This window comes from Ornithorhynchus anatinus, chromosome 12 (assembly GCF_004115215.2).
Source record: "Ornithorhynchus anatinus isolate Pmale09 chromosome 12, mOrnAna1.pri.v4, whole genome shotgun sequence".
In the NCBI taxonomy this organism is placed as follows: domain Eukaryota; kingdom Metazoa; phylum Chordata; class Mammalia; order Monotremata; family Ornithorhynchidae; genus Ornithorhynchus; species Ornithorhynchus anatinus.
In genome coordinates, this window is record NC_041739.1 from 21,254,122 (window position 1) to 21,278,692 (window position 24,571).

Below are 24,571 nucleotides of genomic sequence, written 5' to 3' on the forward strand. Positions count from 1 at the left end.
ACCCTCTCTGTCTAGAGGGAATCCGCAAGAGAGAGGGAGTGTGACTGCATACACACATCCCAAATAAATATTCCCGTCTCTGCTGCCAGGAACCAGCAACCCCTCTGTGATTAAGTCCTCTCCAGGGAGACTAAGGACAAGGCACTTCATCTTTATTTGATAAAAGTTATAAGTAAACAGACAGGCTCGAGGATTGTTACGTGCTAAGGCTTTTACTAAGGAAATGAGTCACCTTCAAGACCTTCAGAGGAGACTAGTGAAAACCTGTCCAGCATCCAAGCTCCAACATCCAGCATGGGGACCCATGCCAGGCCCTTCCCATGTGGCCCTCGAGCAGAAAGGAATGTTTGAAGCAGTGACTTCTTTTTCTTTCCAGAGGGTCAGTTGAGAGTGGACGCCAACATATCTGTGCATCATCCTGGGGAACCCTGGGGGATTAGGACTGAAGTGAAGAATCTCAACAGTGCACGCTTCTTGGCAAAAGCAATAGGTACCGTGGCATTTACTGTTCTTTAACATAAGTGATTCAGAGTCCCCTGACCTATCTGATCACCTTAATAGTCTTCTTTCCCTAGAATGCAGACCTCCCAGAGGCCAGGTCCTGCTCTTTCTCTACTTAGGGTCCAGCACACTTTTCTGAGATGAGTTTGGTAAATGCAGAGCAGGAAATTGCACCCCTGCAGTCCATGCGGCTCTGTTTTCTGGGGAGGGATTCTGCAGTGGATAAATGAGCCAGCTCCATGTTTCTGTACTCCTCCCTCCTTTTGTCCATTTCCTTAACTCCTTAGAACCTTCACCAGAGAGTAGACAAGGTTAGCTGGTACCTGCAGAATATATACGTGTTTGTGTAAGTGTTTGAAGAAGACACCACAAACCTATGAGCGTGTGGGTGTGATGCAGAACCCACAGCCCGCCCAGAAATTTCCGAGGAGAGGCTTGGCTAAGAGGATGGTCAGAGTTAACCAACTTTGGAATTAGCTGTGGGTTTCAATTACCCTTCCTCTCCCTGCCCCCATTAGCATGGACAATCAGTGGTGACTTAAGGAAATGAAAGCTGCCTTGGTCTGTTGCTTTGATTGAAGTCGAGTAGTTCAGGAACTGCCTTCTGCCAGGCTGAGAGTGAGAGGGACAAAGAATACGCCCCAGTGTGTCAGAGAAGAATTAGTTGTTCACTAATCCTTTTCCCAAGAAGACTCTGCCCTAATTAAGGGTAAAAAATCTTTTTTAAATTACTGACTTGCAATAAAAGATGGAATTAGGGAGACTCCAAAAGGTGGTTCCATTATTCTAAATTGCTTTGTTTCTAGACTTTGAAATTCAGAGACAAATTAAAGAACTGGAAAGTGGAGGCAAAATCCTGAATGAAACCAGAGCTTTTGATTACAAACTTGGGTGAGTTTGCATTTGAGAGTATATTAAGAGGGAACTATATGGGCTTGTTAGTAACTGGAAATGACCTCTCAGTACCATGTTGGATGTCTTTGGATTGTTTTGTAAATCTGAGGTCCTTATTTTACCCCACAAATCCTCTCCTCTGCCTGATTTTCCCAACACAGTTGACATATCATCCTCTCTGCCTCTTTTGGCTGAAACTTTAGTATAATCCGTGAATCTTCAATCTCTTTCAACCTGCTCAGAACAGTTCCTGGCACATAGTAAGCACTTAACAAACTACCATAAAAAAAAAAGGGACCTGGGTTTTAGTCTTGTCTGCTGTGTGTCCTAGGGCAAGTCACTTCATTTGTCTGTGCCTCAGTACCCTCGTATAAAACGGGGATTGGGACTGTGAGGCCCATGAGGGACAGGGACTGTGTCCAACCTGATTAGCTTGTATCTACCCCAGCACTTAATACGGTGCCTGGCACATTGTAACAAAAACAATGCCCAAGCAATTGGAAGCAATGTGCAAGAATGAACCTTTGTTGTGACTGAAATGGATTTTCATTACTTAACTTTTAAATGATTTGCAGCCTGAGGTGCCTGAGCCTCCTTGGCTGCTTATTCATTTCTCCACCTCACATTTTCCCCTTCTAAACTGTGAGCTCATTGTTGGGTAGGAATTGTCTCTATCTATTGCCGAATTGTACTTTCCAAGTGCTTAGTACAGTGCTCTGCACACAGTAAGCACTCACTAAATACGATTGAATGAATGAATGAATGAATGAATTTCTTCTCAGACAGCCAGTTTTCTCCAGGTTGAAAAATGTTATTTTTAAAAATTTGACCCAAAGTGGGCCCAAATTCACCTCGGTAGGAGGCATTCCCAGGAGTGGTAAATTGAATTTATTTTCAGGTGGTTTTGTGATGTCTGGTTCCCACTTTGAGAGGGCAAAACGGAGATCCAGAATACCCTAATTCAGAGCTGTAAGAAGCAAAATTGCTAGTGGGAGTTGTGCTGGGAACGTTGAAGAAGATTGCCTAAAGCAATATATCTTTAACATTTACTTGCTTATTTTTGTTCTAGGTGCACCGTACCAATGAGAGATAAAGAAGGAAAACAAGATTACCGGTAACTAACTGTGGTACTTGTTAAACAGTTGCTGGGTGCAAAGCACTGAACTAAGCACTAGGTTGGACATAACCCCTGTCCCACGGTGGGAATCACAGTCAAAGTAGGAAGGACTAGGATTTAATCCCCATTTTACAGATGAGGAAATTTAGGCACAGAGAAGGTAAATGACTCGCCTAATGTCACACAGCAGAGAAGTGGTGAAGCCATGATGGGAATCCAGGTCCTCTGACTCCCAGGACCACCCTCTTTCTACTAGGCCACACTGCTTCTTTTTAAAAATTAAAATACTGCCAAAAAATTTGAGATTTAACACAAGCATAGCTAGCTTTTTTAGGAAAGCTTCTTCCTGTTTGGTGCGGCATGGAAAATACAGATGGTTAATTTGAATTGCAGTTTTTTCATACAGAGTGCATACTGAAGCACCGTACTGAATTGTAAATATAACTGAGAAGGATTTACTTGGTCGTAGTCTAAGTTTTCTAAAAAACCTGCTTCATTTTGAGAGGTGTTATGATGGCAGCCATTGTTGCCTGTGTGAAAGGATTTAAGAGTTCTGCCTGCCCCTGGATAAATGAATGCTGTCGTGGCACAGGCTTTGTTAAGCTCAGGGTACTCATCCCATTTACAGTCCTAGGCAGGAAATTAAATAAGGAAATATGTTTTAAATGGCTGGCTTTCCCATGATACATCTTTCTTTCCCCATCAAGGCTTAGAGTCTAATTTGGGCATTTGGAGTATAATGAAAAAACGAAGGGGGAACACAGACGTGAGTGGGCGGTAGGACAATCTTGTCACGGGCAGCTCTATAGCTAGGGATGCGGTTTTCATATTCTATTTTAGCAAAATCCAGAAATTTTGTTTTTTTCCCAAAGCCTTTGATTATGTAGTTAGATCCTAGCCATCATGTGGGTGAAGCTGAGATCACCTCATGGGTTTTGGGAAAAAGGAATGAGATATAACTGGCAAATATTTTGAACTCCTGGTGAGGCAGGATGGTCTAGTAGAAAGATCAAGGGACTGGAAGTCAAGGGATCCAGGTTCTAGGCCCAACTCCACAAAACTTGCCTGCTGGATGCCCTTGGGTCAGACACTCAACCTCTCTGTGCCTCAGCTCCCTAATCTCTTATTCATTTGTATTTATTGAGCACTTACTATGTGCAGAGCACTGTACGAAGCACTTGGAAGTACAATTTGGCAACGGAGACAATCCCTACCCAACAACAGGCACAGTCCAATCTGTAAAATAAGGATAAAATGCTCGTTCTCCTTCTCTCTTAGTTGGTGAGTCCTATGTGGGACAGGGAGTGGGTCCTGTATCTACTCCAGAGCATAGCACAATGCTTGGCTCATAGTAAGCATTTTTAAAAATGCCATTATGATTATTATACATAAAGAAGTATTAGTTATTTGTGAGTTTTTTTGGTCAAAGACCCAAAATCTCAGATTCTCAGACATTCTCTTCCTTCGGCCTAGGTTCATACCGGAGCCAAATCTCCCCCCTTTGGTTCTGTATGACTCCGAGTCTCCGCCCCCGACTGCAGACTCTCAGCAGGTGGTGAATATTGATTGGATCCGGGAGAGGCTTCCTGAACTCCCCAGCGTGACACGAGAGAAACTCGTTAAACAGTATGGGATGCTACCTGAGCACAGTTATACCTTATTGGTAAGTCTGTTGACCGGGGCTAAAATGCACTCAAAATGCGTTAGGGTTTCGGCACTTGCGAAGTCATGGCCTAAGGTTAGCATGTTAATCAGCTATCATTCCGTAGACTCAAGTTGAATGTATACTAGCCTGCTTCTCTGATTGTATGTTGGGGTCAGAAATAACCTCCCCCCTCCCCAACCTTCCCATTGCTTACAAGTACTCCCTGAAAGAATGAGAAGTGGAACTCCCAGCGGTGATAATTTCATCCCTAGTAGAGCGGTGCCCATTTAGTAAGGTAGTGAGAAGCAGCATGGCCTAGTGGAAATAGCCCAGGTCTGGGAGTCAGAGGATCTGAGTTCTAATCCCAACTCCACCGCGTGTCTGCTGTGTGACTTTGGGCATGTCACTTCTCTGTGTCTCAGGTCCCTCATCTGTAAAAAGGGGATCAAGACTGTGAATCCCATATGGGACATGCACTGTGTCCAACCTGATGAGCATGTATCTACCTGAGTGCTTAGTACAGTTTCAGGCACATAGTAAGTGTTTAACAAATACCATTAAGAAATAGGGGGGAAAAAATCATCCAGACTTGCTAGTAAGCCAAGAAAGGCGTTTCTGGATTTCTAGTTCTATAGATTCTATAGATTCTTGGAAGGAGGCTAGACTTTTTATGAAGTGGAAGAAAATATTTACTACCTTTGGTTTAAAAAATCGCACTGAGATTGTGCCAGGCGCCGCTTTCCGATTTACTTTGTCATTGCAATAGCATTAGGGACTTCAAACCTAGTTTTTAAATAGAATATTGTCACTGTTGTCTTCAACCTGTCCGTTTGAGTGAAAGTGGATAGCTAAATTTGCTGGTAGGTTGTGCCTTTCTAAAAACGATCACACAAAGTAGTTATAAAGAAACACACCCTGCTGAAAATGTGAATTCTTATTCTTTTTTATGTGGTGATTGTCTTTGAAGGATATTGCTTTGTATTAGTTTAAAATCCAAGATAGACCAGCCAAGAATATTAAAGACACTGAAATAAGTGAACAAACTTTGAATCAATTCAATACAAACAAGAGGTATTCTTCAATTAAATATGGCACTCGTTTTCCATTTTGGAAATGAGCTTTTTCCTTTGACAGATGAAAGTCTTGTGGACAGATCTCACTTCTCAGTAGAATGAGACTAGCAACTGCCCTGCACCTTCTAACTTGCTGATAGTGATTTGACTGCACATCACTTTTCACACTTCTTAGAGACAAGAAAATCCTATCCTTATTTGATTACCTAAGATTCTTCATGGAAACTTTATATTCAGGTTGGAAGGGGATAGTATAGAGATAGAGGCTGGGTGGGCATGAAAGGTTTGTTTTGCATGACCAACTAGAAAAGTAAAAGTGTAGCACAAAATGTGCCCTGGTACAAATTCATTCAGTCATTCAATAGTATTTAGTGAGCGCTTACCAAGTGCAGAGCACTGTACTAAGCCTTGTCAACAGATAGAGACAATCCCTGCCCAGTGACGGGCTCATAGTCAAATCACTGGGTCTTGGTTTTTCTCATCTGTAAAATGCACTTCCATCCTCTCAGATTGACTCTGTGTGGCACAGGGACTCTGTCTTGCATTTACCTCAGCACTGATCACACTGCTCGGCACACAGTAAGCACTTAATACATAACATAATCCTGATCTATAATGCCGTAAAATGTCTGTTACATTGAACATTCGTTATGCTCTCTCTGGGCAGCACTTGTACAACTAAACCATGTAATCTCATGGTGTGCTAGGGAAGCTCAGCTTGCCCTTCCAATTCTGCCAACGCTCTCTGGATTTTGTTGACACTAAGCCATGCCTTCAAAATCCAGCACAAGGCATGCTGCCTTAAAGTTGGTTAGTGTAAGTGCACTTAGTGAAGGTGGATCCGGGGCACAGAATAGGGGAAGCCAGGTACCTGTAAGTTTGTTATGGGCAGGGATGTATCGTACTCTCCCAAGCACTTAGTTCAGTGCTCTGCACATAGTGAGCGCTCAATAAATGCCATTGATTGAGCCTGGCATCAGCGGCCCCTGGCGTGGGTGAAGGCCACATCCATAATCAGGGCCCTGGGCTGATGCAGAGCTCTTGATTGGGGCAAGAGGAGACGACAAACTACATTAATTAGAAACAAAAATAGAGCATCACCAGCTACAGGCTTCATTTTTTAGAGATGAAGTTCTCCATCATCATCTGTTGCAGATGCTGGTATCCCATTCCTGTTCACTACTAATGGGTGCTGCAAAGAAGGGTGGAAATTCCCATTTTGAGTTATATTTCCATCATCATCTTCATCGTCAATAGTAATCATTGGGTGCTTACTGTGTGCAGACCACTGTACAAAGAGTGCAATACAACAGAAGCACGTTTCCTGCCCAAGAGAAGCTTACAGTCCGGAGACTTATCTTGTTTCAGAGTTGTGTTATATGATGTGCCACGATGCTCGTCTTAACTGTACGCCTCTGCAGTAGCAAACATATCCTGTAATCGTGCATGAATTTTTAATAATTAGCATATGACAAAATAAGCGAATATCAGCCATAGCCGGACTTTCCTGAAATGCAATTATAGAAGTGACTTAAATTTCCAGAAATGGTAAGGATATGTGAGAAGACACAGAAAGACCATCTAATTTAGGAAATTGTTTTCTACGAATAGGGTAGGTTATCAGTAAGGATCTTTTGAAACTTTCCAGGCACTAGAAGATTAATTAACCTTAGCACACCTGAAAAATTTTATTTCCATTGGTTTTTCTGCCTTCTTCATAAACACGACAGATTGCTGAGAGCGGCAGATGCACAAAGCTAATGAACCATCTTTCAATCTAAACAGTGCCCGAGAGTATTCATTAAATAAATAGCAGCGGGAGAGGTATGCTTCCCAAAAAACTTACTCCATAGTCTGTGTTGTGGACTGCTTATTAAGTCTGGACATTTTCTACACCTAACCATATTCCATAAAAATATGGAAAGTCTAACTTTTAAATCCGGGGTTAACCTTTCCCTCAGTTTGTCGTGCTACATCAAGGAATTTTATTACGGGCTGTAAGGTGGATCTGCTATATTTTTATGAAGTATTTATATTTCCCTTAGTATTTGCAATGTATTTTGCAATCAATTTAATACTCTACATAGGTAATATTCATAGAAGTTTCAAAGTGGGAGAAGGGGAAACTAGATGTGTGTATATAACTGTTCCTCTGAGGTCATACAGCTTCTGCCCAACAACCCTGAAAAGTACAGTTATATCCAGTGAACAAGTAAACAAAAATGAAAGAAAGTGGCCTTTCTAGAGTTAGCTAGCGGTAAAGCCGAAATTAAAAAGAACGGGTTCCGTGATGTCCGTACTCTGCATAGTTGATCCAAAACTTCTCTCTCTTTCCACCTTTTTTTCCTCGCTCACACGTGCCCTCCGTCTTTCTCTGTTTATTATGCCTCTAACCCCTTCCCTCCAAAGCTAAATCCCTTATAGGATAGTGTCTGTTAAATTCTTAGGCTTTCTTTGAGAGAGGATTAGGTGATGGTTTTCTTTATCCTCACTGTGCAGACGAGAAAATTGAGGCAGGAGAAGTGATTTGCCAAAGGTTACTCTATGAGTAACAGTATAAAGGCCAGAAGTCAGCAGCAGCATTTATTGATCACTCACTCTGTGCGGAGCACTGCTGTAGGCATTTGGGAATGTACACAAAAAAAGCTGCAGTCCCTGCCTTTATATGTGTTAGCTCAGTGTTCTTTCCACTAGGCCATTCACACCATTTCTAACATCTCATGGTGTTTGTCTTGAGGGTCCCGAAATGTGAAAAGGTAATGAAAGGCTGAGCTCAAGGGAATGATTATAACACTAACTCTGAATATTCGTCCTTTTTTGAGGCAGTTAGATGGTAAGATTTTTATTTGTCCAATTTGCACCTTGAAAATAAAGAAACAGAAAGCACCCCTGGAAGGCCTGGAGATTTGGAAACAGATTGCCAATAGACATGTAGTTCTGTCATGAATAGGTAGGGTCAAAACTTCCAATTTATCTTCCATAAATGCCCAGGGAACCACACCTTTACCCAAAGTTCCTGTATATCTTAGCCTTAACGTTATGAATATGTTTTTATGGTATTTGTTAAGCACTTACTATGAACTAAGCACTGGAGTAGATACAAACTAATCAGGTTGGCACAGTCGATGTCCCACATGGGGCTCACAGTCTTAATCCCCATTTTTACAGATGAGGCACCTGAGACACAGAGCAGTTAAGCAACTTGCCCAAGGTTACATAACAGATAAGTGGCAGAGCCAGGATTAGAACCCAAGCCCTTCTGACTCCCAGGCCCGTGTCCTATCCACTAGACCACGCTGCTGCTATTGGATATAGCCAGTGTGACTTTTGGCATGTAAGATTGTCTTGCAAAACTGTCTCACTTATCTGCAGTAGGTTCAAGAGGGACTTTTAAGACACTATCATAATTGATATCAATATCAATATCTTTTTCCAAAGTGTCTAAATCACTTTCACCAGGGCTTCATTTGGCCTTTTTCCACATCTTTTTGAGTTAGAGGCAGAAGTTATCCCCCCCACACCCCCAGTGGATCAGTTGAGGCAAAGCTATATTAAAGTGATTCATCCCCATCTGAAGGGTCTTCCCGCTAGACTATGCTGTTTCTTTCACTGACAGCTGAAAGCCTTTGGTTCCCATTGATGCCCTTACTGTGAAGTAAAAAGAGTCAATGAGAGCTCCGTTGGTACGGGGTCCCTCCACCAATTGAATTGGTGTTACTGGTCAGAACTTTTTGATGATCCATAGGGTGAATAGATTTATATTAGATTATATTACATAATAGAGACTATTCACAGACAGTACAATATTAATTGATGAATAAGAAATATGTTGACAGTATCTCCATAGTGATTTTTTTTATTATTCATTAAATATCAGTAGATCAGGTAGGACTGGAAAATAGATTCAGTCACCAAACTGGGAGAGCTATGTTTCCAGCTGTGCTTTACCCTGGCCAGGCAATGATGAGGCAGTAAGTTGATCTCACTATTTCCTTACGTGCAAAATATGGATAATGAGAAACAACATGGCCTAGTGGAGAGAGCACAGGCATAGAAGTCAGAAGAATCTGGGTTCTGATCCTTGCTCAGCCACTTGTCTGCCTATGCCTGAACCATAGGCAAGTCGTTTCCCTTCTATGTGCCTCAGTTACCTCATCTGTAAAATGGGGATTGAGACTGTGAGCCCCATGAGAGATAGGGACTGTGTCCAACCTGATTAGCTTGTATCTACCGCAGCTCTTAGTACAGTGCCTGGCACATAGTAAGCACTTAACAAATATCACAATTATTATTATTAGTAATAGTGTTAACGGATCATTCAACCTTGAAGATGGAAGAAGCAAAATCATCATCAGGTCCAGAAAATTAAACTAGCCTAAACAGATCCCCAAGAAAGCAGTAAGTTTTTTTATGGTATTTACACATTTACCGTATGTCAAGCACCATTCTAAGCGCTAAGGTAGATACGAGTTAATCGGGCTAGATGCAGTCCCTATCCCACTGTCGAATAGGAGGGAGAAGAGATAATGAATCCCTATTTTGCAGTTGAGGAAACTGAGGCACAGAGAAGTTAAGTGACTTGCCCAAGGTCACACAGCAGGCAAGTGGTGGTACCGGAAGTAGAACCCAGGGCCTCCAGCTCCCAGGCCCGTCCTTTATCCACTTAGGCCACCCTGTTCCCATTCTCAAGTAGTATAAGAGCATACCAATACTTTGAGATCCACAGAGGTGGTGAGGCTCTATAGAAACCTTAAGTTGACATAGCTAAAGAGGACTTTGAAAAATGCTATCGTAACGCATATCCGTTAAGTAACCTGTACCGTCTTATATGTCTCTTATGACTCTCTCGATCCCTTTGTGTTAGTCCAAAAGATGTTTTCATCCAGTGGTTTATTTGAACAACTTCCATCTTCACCAGCTGCTTTTTCTCTGTTTGAAGTCATAATCCTTTGTTCGTGACATCACAGAAAAGGTTAGGTGGTCTCCAAGGAAGAAAGAAATGGAAAAGATATTATGAGCAGAGTTGTTGCTAAATGGATTATTTTTCAAAGATATCCTTAGGGTATCAAGTGAGCTTCAAAGGCCCTAGTTTGCTTTTTGGCCCAAATGCCTATAAAGTCATTTCCCAAGATAAAAATGAACATAGCATTTTAAAATTGAAATACTTTGGAAAAAGCATCCGAAGCTACAGTGGCTGTTTATAGACGGCTGAGGATTTTTTGAGTCTATTCAGACTCCATTTGTTTGACCCTGTGCCCTCGCTTCTCCTGTAAGGTGAGGGTTATGTTCTTGACATATGCAAGATAAGGAAAACGTGGTCTAGTACATCCGCCTGGACTGTCACAGCTCAAATGTGTACATCTGTTTCTGCCGATATTTTGCATTGCATTCTAGCCATGTTAAACCTCATTCTCTAACGGTGTTCTGGCCAAAACTGCGTTGGTATTCATTTTCTACTTGATTACATTCAAGAACAGAAGAAATGCTATTATGCACAAAAAAGAACTGCTTTGCACATAGTAAGCACTCAATAAGTATGATTAATAATAATAATATTAGTCACATCAGAGGTTTATCTTGCCCAGAATTCTTCTCTGACAGTGGCAACAAGAGAGTTGGAAGAACCGTGCAATGGTTGTCCTCCTTGGCTTCCATCCTAATGTTTAAGGATGACTCATCCAGCATCCCTAATTTTTTTTCCCACTGTATCTCTAAGTGTCCCTCTAGTAATATTATAGACCATTCATCCCAAACCTCTACTGAACCTACTGATGCTCAATAAAGACTATTACAACTACTCCTATTTGAGGGCAGGGACCATGTTCTCTTCAAAGAGCCTAGTTCAGTGTTCTGCACAGACCTCAGTAAATACTGTCGATTGATCATTTCTGCCTACACAACTTCCTGGGTTAACAAATTTTCACCAGCTGAATGAAGACTGGTTTTGGTTTTATCCTTCAAACGTCCTTGGGTGATCATGTGTCATGGTGTTGTGGTATTTGGTCAACGACGATTCTTGTTCACCTTGTCCACAACTTTTATGGATTTTTGAATGAATCTCAGCCTCTGCCTCTCCAGACAATGAGATTGTTAGCTCCTTAAGAACCGGGACCATGTCTTTCTCCTCTCTTGTGCACTACTAAGAGGGAATATGGCCGGTAGGGACTAGAGAGAGTGAGGAACCCCACATAAACCACTGTCTCATAATCAATTTTTGGAGAAGGATATTGGGCTGGAAGCGTCAGGACTAAGCCTGGTCCCCTGTTTTCTCCAGGAGACTCCATCATGATTATCATCATCATCATGTCCCCAACCTCATAATCCCACACTCTGCACAGAGTAGATTACTCATCGCATGCTGCTGATGATAATGAAGGAGGCCTAATCCTCTCAGTATTTTCTTATAAGAAAACCTCTCCATTTCCCTGAGTATTTTATGATGGTCTTGCATCTGGGAGACCCAGAGAGATGCATTTCAGGACTTTATGCACCACACTAGAGGTACTTTCATTTGGATTCAAATGAGCAGGGGCTTCTGAGTCAAGGACTCTTAAGAAATTGTCCCGCCCCTCAGTTCCCTGGAGGTACTTCCCAAGACTCTCTAAATAATTGGTTGGGAGACAGTGATGACAAAGAAGTTCAGCTTTCCAAACCAGTTGGGTTTTAAGAGGGCCACACAGTCATGTGTCCACCGACTTAACTGTAGCATTACACCCTTGAGGCGATTCATTCCAAAAAGGATTTGTGAGTGTTCAGAAAGGGTTCCAAAAGGATTGTAAAAATTGCTTTGAGGATAGGACCATGTCATTTATTTTTTATTGCATGTCCACAGATGTCTTCTGCACACAGTGAGCACCCACTCAATAACTGATAATGATGACCCCATGTTTATGAAGATCAGAGAAGAGTATTTTGGAGGACGTTAGACACTTTAGGGCTGTTCCACCTACCAGGCAATTTTCACTGATTTCAACCTTGGGCTGTTTTTTAGTAATAATAATGATTGTGGTATTTGTTAAGCGCTTACTATGTTCTAGGCAGTATACTGAGCACTGGAGATACAAGCAACTCAGGTTGGACATAGTCCCTGTCCCACATTGGACTCATAGTCTTAATCCCCATTTTACAGATGAGGCAACTGAGGCACAGAGAAGTGAAGTGACTTGCCCAAGGTCACACAGCAGACAAGTGGTATATGTGTGGTGTTTATTCCCAGATTGGGCTTATTTGAGCCAGCTAGTTTTACCAGAAATTCAGGTAACCGCGTTCAACGTAAGGTCAGGTGAGTGGTGTTTATCTGCTGACCCAGCATAGCTGGCCTTCCTGTAAAAGATGGGACATTGAATTTCACTTGTATTCTGTGTGTTACTGCATGAACAGATCTGGATGTGCTTTTCAGATAGGGGTATAGTTTTCAGATGAATGATTGCTGACTCATTTTTTGCATATTCGCATCTCAAATCCAGGAAATTAGTTCATTTCCACATGGTAAAAGAAATCAAGTGATGAGCCAAAGAGAAATGAACTCTCCTTGAATGTGAAATTTCCGGGAGAATTTGAGAGGGGATGTGGTCATGTGAGATTGGGTTTTACAAGCTTAAGCTTGTTTTCATAGCCTAGCAATGTGCAGATGCAATGGGCTTGGCTTTAACAAATATGAATGGTTTCAGGGCTTGAAAAGTGGTTTTAAAAGGCTAGTCGCCAGTCAGGTTGGCTAGGTGTAATGTCCTAATTGCTTTGTCGTGTGTTGACAAGAGAGCACTCCGGGCACTGGCCTCAGTGGAAAGAGCTAGACATGCTGCTGGTGGTTGCTGATAGGGGAGAGGCTGCCACTGCGATGAGACAGTCCCTATTCAGTATTCATCCTTGCTGGGACCTAGGTATGGAGGCGACTGGCGTAGTCCTTCACTTTTAGAAGTAGGCCCAGAGTCTTTAAGCAGCCAGTAGGACAGAGTAGGGGCCATTGGATCCCCATGTTTATGAAGATCAGAGAAGAGTATTTATAGAGGATGTTAGATACTTTAGGGCTGTTCCACCTACCAGGTAATTTTCACTGATTTCAACCTCGGGCTATTTTTTAGTAATAATAATGATTGTGGTATTTGTTAAGCGCTAACAGGTCATCGGTGGTCATCGGTGACCTCAGAGAGGATAGTTTCTGTGGAGTGAAGGGGGCAGAAGCCAAATTGCTGAGTGGGTCTAGGAGAGGAAGTGGAGCGGCTGCGGTAAATAACTTGCTTGAGGAGTTCGGAGGAGAATGGCAGGAGGGAGATGGCAGGAGTAACTGGAGGTTGCCATGGGGTCAAGGGAGGGGTTTTTTTAAGCTAGGATAGGGGAGACTGTTTGAGAGCAGTGTTGAAGACGAAGTGATTGAAGGTGGTTGGAATGTGGTGGGGGCAGATCTTACTGACTAGGTCTTAACCTAGGTGCCCTTCCCATTTTCCTCTCTGCTACGAAGACTCTGCCCAGGAAAGTGTACTTGCTTCTTTTCCTCCTTCCCTGCTTCACAGCCTGGGATGATGGGAGCTATCACAATTGGGTAGAGTCTCAGCATATTCTCTCAGCTGTACAACTTATTTTTGAAAGTCATTAGGCTGCAAAATTCATTCATTCACTGTTGTATTTATTGAGTGCTTACTGTGTGCAAAGGACTGTACTAAGTGCTTAAAATTCTATTTGTCTACAAAATATGCTCTGACCCTACTCACAAATGTGGGGCTAACCCTAACAAGTCTCTTCTGTTTTTACTGCTCCCCATATCATTAAGCGTCTACCTATGGCATAGATTTTTATGAAAACCAAGCCCAGATGGACTAGAAAGAAGAGAAAAAATAATCAACCTGCTGCTTGATTTTCAATAAGGATTCTTTGGCCTTTTCACATAGCCTGGGACTGTGGACCGTGCTTATTTTTATGGCGTATTTTGTTGTATCTCTCTTGGCTTCAATTGTTCATGGTTAATAATAGGCACAGAGGCGGGTATTTGTCAGAGGAGTTTGGCTCCTCGTGGATGTTTTGTTCTTAGTTGCCCTGGGGTTCAATCAAACAATAGTGTTTATGGAGTGCTTACTGTGTGAAGAGCACTGTACTAAGGGATTGAGCGAATATAGTACAATAGAGTTGGTACACACACTCCTTGCCAAGAAGGATCAGGATGACTCTGTTTGATGCTGTGAAAGAGATGAGATTGTCGGCTCTCTCTCTCTCTCCCCCGGCCAAGGGATGGACCATTTTTAATTCCCACTTGTGTAATAATAATATAATAATAACTGTGGCATTTATTAAGTGCTTACTTTGTGTGCTAGAAGGGAATATAGCCCTTAGTAGTATGCACTCTGTTCACAGTAAGAGCCTAATAAATATTATTATTCCTGCTAGTACCACTGAGAGGTGATGTGACCTCAGAAACCCTGTGATATACTGTTTATGAACCTATTGCTGATGTAGGCTGAGCTGGCCGAGTTCCTCCCTTAGGGTGTGGTTTCCACCTTCAGGAGTTACCACCACGGTAGTCTCAGCAATCATCTAGCAAGGGTGATAGCCACCTAAGGATTTGGGCTGGTGGATGATGGGTGGACCTGGATCTCTTGTAGACATTGTGCATTAAGGTGTTGCCCAGATTTCAGCACATTGAAGCAAGACAGGGAAATCAAAAAGGAGCCCTTTTTCTTGTTTCTGTTATTGAGGAGTGTTAAAAATTTATCAAATTCTTCCCCCAACCCACTGTTTTTTTCTCCCAAAGAAAGCTAGTCAGGAAATTGATCATTCCAACCTTCTGCTTCTTAAACACATTTTAGTGGGAAATGTAAGAATAGGCTGCAGACAAAATGGTATCACTCAACGATATGCATAATAAACAGAGCTGGACTGAATTTGACGGCAGACAATGAATCAGTGGGGTATTTGATATTCACACAGTGGTGAAAAAAGGTTTTTGGAGACGAAACAAGGGGCTGAAGAACCGTTGGCCTCAGAGCAAAAAAGCACGTGAAAGTTGACCTTGACAGTACACCACGTAAAGTGCACCCACCCAGATGGGCAGGGCCACCAGGCTGTCCCCACAAAGTCTTAGTGAGAAGGTTCCTCAGGATTGCACATGGAGCGTAGAGAGATATCATTCAAACTGGAAATCAGGGAAGGAAATTGAGCAGAACATACAGTCTTTTGGGCTGTTCAAGGATTTGGGTGAGATCAGTTCCTCCACACCATGACCCCTCTGTGTTACAAGCAGAGACCGGCGCTTTTGTCAAACATCAACACTATCAGTCAAGCATATTTATTGAGTGCTTACTGTGTGCAGAGCTCTGTACTAAACACTTTGGGGAGTACAGTGTAACAGAGTTGGTAGACACGTTCCCTACCCACAACAAGCTGTGATAAAAAGTGGATTCACCAGTGGTGAGTCTGGAACTACTAACAATTCAAGGAGACAACGCATTACCCCATTTCCCTGTTCCCTCGTCGGGTTAAAGTCATAACCACTTTCTTCTGGGACATGTCAGGAGTGACTGTGGTGTATATCAGGCCTCAAAAACAGAAAAGATACACCCTCGCCCTCATCGTTGTTGGATATCTGGCCACCAGTCCTCTTCCCACTCTAACCTGTTACAGCAGTGGGAATCATCCTCCTCAATCCTTATTGTTGTAGAGAAGCAGCATGTTCTAGTGGAAAGAGCACGAACCTGGGAGTTAGAGGACTTGGGTTCTAATCTCAGCTCTGCCACTTGTCTGCTGTGTGTCCTTGGGCAAATCATTTAACTTCTCGATACCTCAGTGACCACATCGGTTAAAGGGGATTAAGACTGTAAGCCCCATGTGGGAACAGACTGTGTCCAACCTGATTAGCTTCTATCCACCCCAGTGCTTGGCACATAATAAGCACTTAACAAATACCATTAAAAAAAGTTACTCTTTCATGGAACTCCCCTTCTTGTGTCTAATCAAATGTCATCTACTCTCTATCTTCCTTCTTTCCTAACTTTACTCATGTCCCACTGCACACCAATTCATGCCCTCTACCCTACCTGAACAAACCAGGTTTATTATCTTCAGTTTCCAAGCCAATCGCTCTCCAAATACACTGCATTCTCCACACCTGGAATGCCCTCCTCACTCCTCTTTGCCAAACCTCCGGGAGCCAGGTTTGTTTTATTTTATAATTCCCCAAAGGGCCTCAAACTGATCTCTGGATGGGTGCCATTGGTTTTTCTTCCACAGGTGTTTTAGTCCACACTTATTTCTCTTGAATTCCACTCTCCCCAAAGATCTGTACCTTGGTCTCATCCATCTTGCTGCTGACCTCTCGCCCACGTTGTCTTCCCTATTTGTATCTGACAGGTGATCACTCTCCCCCACCTTCAAAACCTTATTAAAAAAACATCTCGAAGAGGCTTTCCCCAACTAAACCCTCATTTCCTCTCTCCCCTTCCCTTCGGTGTCTCCCTTGCGCTTGGATTTGAAACCTTTACTCATCCATCACCCTCACAACTCTTACGTATATCTCTGTAACACATTTGATATCAGTGGCTGTCTCTTGACTGTAAGCTTTTTGTGTCTACCAACTCTTTTATAACGTACTCTCCCAAGCGCTTAGTACAGTGCTCTGAACACAGCGCACAATAAATAGCAATTGATTGCAGTTCACATTGACCTCTTTCGTTCGTGTCACCTTCCGAAAGGACTCCAGATAAACTGTGATTAGGAGCACTTCGTGACATGCAAGGTGGTAACAGTGTTAGTCCGTCGCAACAGGAAACTTTCTTATCCTTAATTACCTAGATTAAGGATAGATGAAAAGTGAGGTTTGGAGTCAAGTAGTAGTCACAGTGTGATTCTATTGTCTGAAATAAGCGCTTCATCTCAGAGTTGTTTGCCGGGGTGTTTAGTCCTCCTTTATATCACACTGGTATCGATAAACTAACAAAACCGTTAGCAGTTAAATATTCCTATTAGCCGCCCAGCAGTAGAGAAGATACTGGCAATGGGTGTAATTGACTATTGCTCTGGGAAAGTTGATTAAAATGTGTAAAAAAGATGCTCTCCAGCAGTAGGGCAGTAAGGGCAGCCTGGTACGTGAGCCGAAGCCACGGGAGGCTGGATCAGGCTTCCCTGCTACGTGAAGCATCTCCAAAGCCATGGTGAGAATCCGTAATCAGCCGCAGGACTTGGTTCGCTGTGCAGCAGAAGCTTAAATTCTTTCTCATTGTGGATAAATTAGTGCTGAGTCGCTTACCTCTTAAGATGGGACATTAAAGGTCCCTTTATGTCACGGCCTCTCTGCATTGCTGCTAATAGAATGTTCAAGTCCCGAAATCACCAGCTCGCCGTTTTTGGACCAAAGCAGATGGCTGACACTAGCCAAGTCACCGGAGACTTCGGAGGCTCATGCCAAGCTAATTAGCTTTTGCCTACGTAAAGCCGGGGAAAAAACGAAGAGAACCTTATTCCAAATGAGGCACGTCTCCAAAAGACAGAATTGGGATATAGAGCAGCCCGGTGGCGGCCAGTGCGCAACTTTTATTGATCCGTCATTCTCCGGGAGGCCAACAGCACAGCATCGCTCAGACTTACCGATTTTATCTTACTCCAAAACAGTCTCAGATTTTCATGTCCACTTTAAATTGAGGACTGAGACCTTGTATCCCCCAGTGGAGTACACACTTCCAACCTGGAGAGGCTTCATCAAAGGGCTGACACGAAAAGACAAACAAAAATCTGACTCGCGCTGTTATACATCCAATAGAAAACCACCCAGGGATAGGGAAATATATATTCATCACATCCCAGCAACTCAGCCGAGCCTCCAACTTCAAGTGTGCAATATTTCAGGGTGGATTTAGAAAACCTATCCTTGGCGAAGGGGAGCTTTCTCCTTGTGACAGCTCATTTAACCAGAGGGCCAGCCTGTCTAGGACAGAACAAAGGGAGATCTTCCCCATCTGTTTTGGGTGAGACAGCTTTCTGGTCTCCTCGGTGGGTTTTTTTGGGGAGTGTGGGAGTTACGGTGACTTTTTCTGAGCAGTTAAAGCCAAATTCCCTCTTCAAATTGCTTACATTTGCTTTCGTATATGCTAATTGTTCTGACTGGTTAGGTGGCCTTTGGCCCTAGCTTTAGCATGAGCAGAATAATATCATTGGCTAGGGAAATGGTCAGAAATGTCTCTGTGAGCTGTTCAGGTGGTTCATCCCCCGAGAATTTAGTTTAGAAGCAGCACGGCGTAGCGGATAGAGCATGGCCCTGGGAGTCAGAAGGAGCCGGGTTCTTATTTATAAAATGGGGATTAAGACTGTGAGCCCCATGCGGGACAGGGACTATGTCCAACCCGATTTGCTTGTATCCACCTCACTGCTTAGTACGGTGCCTGGAACTTGGTAAGTGTCTAACAGATATCATAATCATTATTATCATTATTCTCTGTGCCTCAGCTACCTCATCTGTAAAATGGGGATTAAGGATGTGAGACTAGTACATAGTTGTATGCTTAAAAAATACCATAAAAAAGGACCTTCCAATTTCTTTTTGTTCTAGAATTGCTATCTTTGGGATGTGTGCTTATGAATACATGACAGATGGCTTTGTAGTAATGAATTATGGAGTTAAGATTTTAAGATTCTTTCTGTTATCTTCTAGCGGCTGGTAACTTAGGCTTTTCAGAGAAGTTCTTCTTGTAAGGATTAAGTTTTCCACATAGGAATTTTGCTCAATACAAACTGCTAAAGACATTATCAGAGGGTAAAAAAATGTACTGTAAGCATGGGGGAAAAGATACTTTTCTTACTAATGAAAGGGAAAATTCTGTGTCTAATTCCAAATTTGGAAATTTCAGCCCTTGTATATGTGTAAAAACTTTGGAAAAAATTGAGATTTAATCAACAGCTTCAGGATCTATTGGGAGGACTGTTGGAGATGACTTTAAGACAGCAAAAAAAGAAAGGTAATAAGAGAGCCATAAGCTGACCTGTGCAGCCTAAGGCCGGTACCTGAACTGAAATTGGAGACAAGACACATGCTTATACCATATCCATCCTCTTAAACTCAAGTCTAATATTTTAATAAGGGAGGCCGGAAGCACTTAAAAGGGAAACAGAGAATTGTAATAACCACATCTGAGGCCAAAAGAGTGTCTCATCTGAAAGCTCATTATGGGCAGGGAACGTATCTGCTAATTCTGTTATATTGTACTATGGCTCAGTGGAAAGAACCCGGGCTTTGGAGTCAGAGGTCATGGGTTCGAAGCCCCGCTCTGCCACTTGTCAGCTGTGTGACTGTGGGCAAGTCACTTCACTTCTCTGTGCCTCAGTTACCTCATCTGTAAAATGGGGATTAATACTGTGAGCCCCACGTGGGACAACCTGATTCCCCTGTGTCTACCCCAGTGCTTAGAACAGTGCTCTGCACATAGTAAGCTCTTAACAAATACCAACATTATTACTCTCCCAAGCACTTAGTACAGTCCTCTGCACATCATAAGCACTCAGTAAATGTCACAAATGCAATAAGTCATCAGTATCTACTGATTGCTTTCTCTGTGCAGAGCACTGCACTAACCATTTACTGGAATACAATCCAAGATTCATTCAATCATGTTTATTGAGCGCTTACTGTGTGCAAAGCACACACTCAGAGATGATCCCATGGAGCTTACCATCCAGTCTTTCAATTTGCAAAGTCTCCCCAATATCTGACCCACACCTCACCGTGGTCAGGGGAATCAAAATATCCCAAAGTAGGGGTGTTTCCGCTTGGACTTCACCGTCACTGGTGAAGGTTTTTGACCAGAGAAGCGCCTAGAGTACCTCATGTAGTGGATAGGCTCAACAAGAGGCTTGAAAATATTTAGCTGAAGTGGGTGGTGCAGATCATAGCAGTTGTTGAGGTGACATCTGACTGCTGATTTGTGCTCGCTCATTCATTCATTCATTCAATCATGTTTATTGAGCACTTACTGTGTGCAAAGCACTGTACTAAGGGCTTGGGAAAGTACAATATACAATGCTGTGCTCACTTTGGCCACAGATTGGTTTTTCCTATGACGTCCTTGGCGCTGTTGGCACTATACTGCACTTTTGCCTCTCTACTTTATTTTGCCCACTGCGCCTGGAGAAACACCATCAAAAAGGATCAGAGACTGTGAATGACACCGCACATGCCACTAGGACCATCTCCAATTCCCCAGCGCAGGTTCTCAGCCCAGAAGTCTCTGTGACTGGACTTAGGTTCATCCCTCCTTTACGTCATCGCAATCGATCGTGTTTATGGAGCGCTTACTGTGTGCAGAGCACTGTACTAAAGCGCTTAACAACTAACCAAGAGATTAGGGCTACCCTCACTCCTAACCTTCCAATGCAAAGATTCCACTGAATGCATTTAAATGTTGTAGAGGGATTGCAATTTCCAGACGATCCCAGCTGCACCCTGACCTACAGTGCCATGCTCCCATTGGCTCAAACCCACTTCCGCAAAGTTGCCAATCTTCTTGGGGAATCTGGGCATAGGTGAGTCCTTCTGTCTTCAGGACAGTGTCCTCGCTGCATCGGTAAAGTGGCTCTGTTGAGCGCCCAGTGATTGCCGTTGTAGACTGTGCATAAAGAAAATGTCCACCCTGAAGAAGGGACTATTTTTACTTAGACTGACCCAAGTTGGATGTCACTCCAAGTGAAAATCAGCTTTTTCAAAGGGAAAACCAGCTTTTTCCCTTAGGATTTCTTCCATAAACCCTGTGGAAGTGGGTGGGATTTGTGCAGAATATAGCTCTTTTAATTTTCAGGTACTTAAGCCATGCTTTGTGATGTCTATTTTCTTTCTATGGTTGGTTAAGCTCCCTCTAGCGGGCATCTTATTTGCCAGTGGCCCTCATTTTCACCTTAGGATTGGTGTTTTCCATCCTAAAGTTCCACTTTATCTCTCTTCCGTAATTTCAGTGACTAGGAAAGTGAGAGACAAGATAACCATTTAGATTTAATGCCATTTCTATCAGGTAGCAGATAGGCCTAAGCTTTGCTCTCTGTTATCTTCTTTACACAGTGACTTCTTGCGTAGGAAGATAAGACTGAAAATAATAGCTGAATAGTGAGAAAAGCAACATGGTGGAGAGGCAAAACAAATCCTTAAGCCCAATCTGGCCCTGCCACAAGCTTTCCATGTGACCTGAATGTTTATGGAGCCCATTATCAATCGCTGTATTTAGTAATTATTGAGCACTTACTCTGTGCAAAGGACTGCACTGAGCATTTGGGAGAGTAGAATGGAGGAAGCAAACATGATCCCTGCCTTCAAGGGCTTTACAATCTAGTGATGAAGATGGAATTTAAAATAAATTACAGGTAGGGAAAACAGCTGAGTAGAAAGATATGTGCATAAGTCCTGTCGGGTTGTGGTGTGCCTCGTAAGTTCTTAGCTAGTATGGTGGACTCAGGTTATGGTTATGGAACGCTTACCGTGTGCAGAACACTGTACTGCACTGTACTAGGGTTGGGAGATTAGAGATTAGTCAGGGAAAGCTTCTTAGAGAAGATGTGATGTAAATGAGGTTTCAAAAATAGGAGAGAAGAGTGGGTCTACCAGATGTGAAGGGGGAAGGAGGTCTAAGCAGGAGGGAGCGTTGCAAGCAGGGGGTCAGTAATGAGAGCAAGGTACAGTAGGAAGGTTGTTTTTAGAGGAGTGGAACAAGTGGGCTGGGCTGTAGTGGGAGAAGAGTGAGGATGAGTACAGGGGAGAGAGCTGCTGGCCCTCAAGCTTGGTGACCGTGAGGAGTTTTCCTGTAGGCCAAAAATGGTAATAACAGGTTGCTTGAAAGGATGCTGCCTCCGGGCATCTCTTCTGCTGTTTGAGCCCTTAGTCTTCATCCATGCATCAGGTGCCAGATGGAAGCCGTCTGCGACCGAGTGGTGGAAGGGGCTTGATGCTGGAGGTAAACGTGGGAGAAAACTCAGCAATGGGGAGCACATTCATTCATTCAGTCAGTTGTATTTATTGAGTGCTTTCTGTGTGCAGAGCACTGTACTAAGCGCTTGAGAAAGTACAATACAGCAATAAAGAGAGATAATTCCTGCCCACAGCGAACTCACAGTCTAGCACAACTCAGTAAACCTAACATTCTTCCTTCAGGACTCGGGGGAAAAGCCAACAGGAAGATATTTAATTTTAGAACGAAAATTAGAGATAAATGCAGGTCTCAGGAAGAAATTGAAAGGGATTAGCTAAACAGGCAAGTGACCTACTAGAAGGCTGGAGTCTCTTCAAAAACCTAATTTTAGAACCCCACCATTTAGGACATGGGAAAACAAAAAAGAACAATTGACTGGCAGGTTGTCAGGCAGTTAGGTAACCTGGCTCTGACCTCCCAAATTGTCTCCCTTTCCCCACTTCTTGCAGAATTATCAATCAAACAGTGATCTTTATTAAGGTCCTGCGATGTGTAGAACACTATGCTTACTGCACAGGAGAAATAGAGTAGACGTTAAAGACAAAGGTCTCTGTCCTCTAGGAGCTTGCAGTGTAAGTAAAGCTATGACTGGTTGTAAGCAATCAATAAATACTATTGGTTGATTATCACTGCTTATTAGAACTCATTTCAAAGTAGGAAACAAGGAAAGGCAGGAGATGTGAACATTTTGATTCTGGTTAAAAAAAAAAAAAATGAGTGGTAGTTGGAATTAAAATATTGGCTCCCAAATTATTTTTGCGTTATATGTGAATTTCTTGTATTCCTCATTTCTGTGGACATCAAGATCTTCTCCAGGAAAAGGTCATCATCATCATCATCACCAGGAACTCTCACACTTCAGACTAGGTGCTGTGGGAATTGTGGAAATTCCAGGTCATATTACTAGCAGGAAGCGATTTCTAGTTCTCAGAGTATTTTGGTGAAAAGACAGAGGAGTGTAATTTAGAGCTATAGTGTCTTTGGCTTTGGCCCCAGGATTTTTTCCTTGAACCGTCACTATATTTTGTCTCCACAGAATGAGGAAGGCCTAATGGAATTTTTCCAGGATGTGCTGAAAGAAACCAAGGCAGAGCCGAAGAAAGTGACCAGTTGGATTCTCAATGATTTGCTGCGATATTTAAAGCAACAGGACCGCACTGTCAAAGAGTGGTGAGGCTCAGGGCTGGGATCTCTCTTGTCTGGGATGAACTCTCTAGATGCAGTCTTGCTTAGAAAACTTAAAAAATGGGCACTAAATCCTCAAGTCACCAGAAGTCCCCATCTAAACTGTCCCGGTCCATGGGCCGGCTGCTGGAGCACTTGAGTCCAGTGCTGTGCACTAAGCGCTCAATAAATATCATGGGTTGATTGATTGAAGCCCAGCTGCCAAAATGGCACCTCCACCTGCATGACTCCTGCTCCTTTCCTCCACACCTGCTCTTGTTGGCCAGGCTGCAGGTGGCCACTAGCCCCCATGCCCGGTGTAGGCAGGGTTGGCATCTGGATCAATGGGCCAACTCACCATCCAACCTGGCACGAATGGATGGGGCTGGCAGTGTTGGCAGTGTTCTTTCAGCTGCTGCAGCAGCACTTACCACTGCTCCCCGGCAGCCTGACCACAGTGGCTGCACCACTTTACCAGTGGGCAAACATACGACAGTCCCCTGGACTGCAGCAGGTGTGTGTTTGTGTGTATACATGTGTTTGAGTGCTGTGTTGTACACCCAGTGTTTCTTTATAAATCTCAGTGCACCCAGTCCTGCCAGAATGTGTGCTTTACTCTGTATTCAGATAGGACATCATGGCAGAATTTGGGAACATTCTTCCAACTGTCTGTCTGGGTGTAACGACACAGCGTCAGAAGCGGTCGTGAGTATGCTTGGGTTAAGTACTATAGCCTTAGGTGGGTCCTGCAAGATCACCTTTGTGTTATAGAAGAGAACTGTGTATACCACTCATTAGTCCAACAGACATTGCGTACTCTCCAAACCTAAACCTCCTTTAATACGTAGTGTAGTTCTTTGTACACAAATGGACGTATTTGTTGTTGAACATGGCGTTCACAATCGTACTGCACGAGAGCAGAGCACTTAAGCCTGCTTCTCCAGACAAGAAACCTGTGAATGGGCCTGATTTACCTGTCAGTAGATGGGTTACTGCTTTTGCAGCCTCCCTCTCTCCCTCTCCTCCTGGGTGGCCCACTGGCCTTACTTTGCTTAAGGCTGCTTCATTGCAGCAGAGTGAAATTACCCAGCTGACTTAGAAATGCACTCACAGGACCTAATTTTCTCTATGAATTATGTATGGATCATCCACATTTTGGAATAAGCACAAACGTAGCTGGACAGTCCTATCTGGTTGGCTGGAGAATAGCACTTCCTTCCATTCTGTTGCTGCTTTGAATTAATGAGACTTT

At 43.2% G+C, this 24,571-nt stretch overlaps 1 protein-coding gene and 1 long non-coding RNA gene across 2 annotated transcripts in view; one reads left to right on the plus strand and one right to left on the minus strand.

Annotated features, from left to right (window-relative positions):
- Positions 1-24,571, plus strand: part of GATB (glutamyl-tRNA amidotransferase subunit B) — a 69,073-nt gene that overhangs the window by 33,251 nt on the left and 11,251 nt on the right. Inside the window, exons 6-10 of the mRNA XM_001511570.4 lie at positions 377-490; positions 1,308-1,392; positions 2,465-2,509; positions 3,986-4,175; positions 23,192-23,325. Of these exons, the coding sequence (XP_001511620.3) occupies positions 377-490; positions 1,308-1,392; positions 2,465-2,509; positions 3,986-4,175; positions 23,192-23,325 (568 nt within the window). The remainder of the gene's footprint in view (positions 1-376; positions 491-1,307; positions 1,393-2,464; positions 2,510-3,985; positions 4,176-23,191; positions 23,326-24,571) is intronic.
- Positions 197-10,174, minus strand: LOC114815535. The gene is made up of 2 exons (XR_003763324.2): positions 10,051-10,174; positions 197-824 (listed from the first exon to the last, which is right to left on the minus strand). It is a non-coding gene; the product is annotated as an uncharacterized LOC114815535 (long non-coding RNA).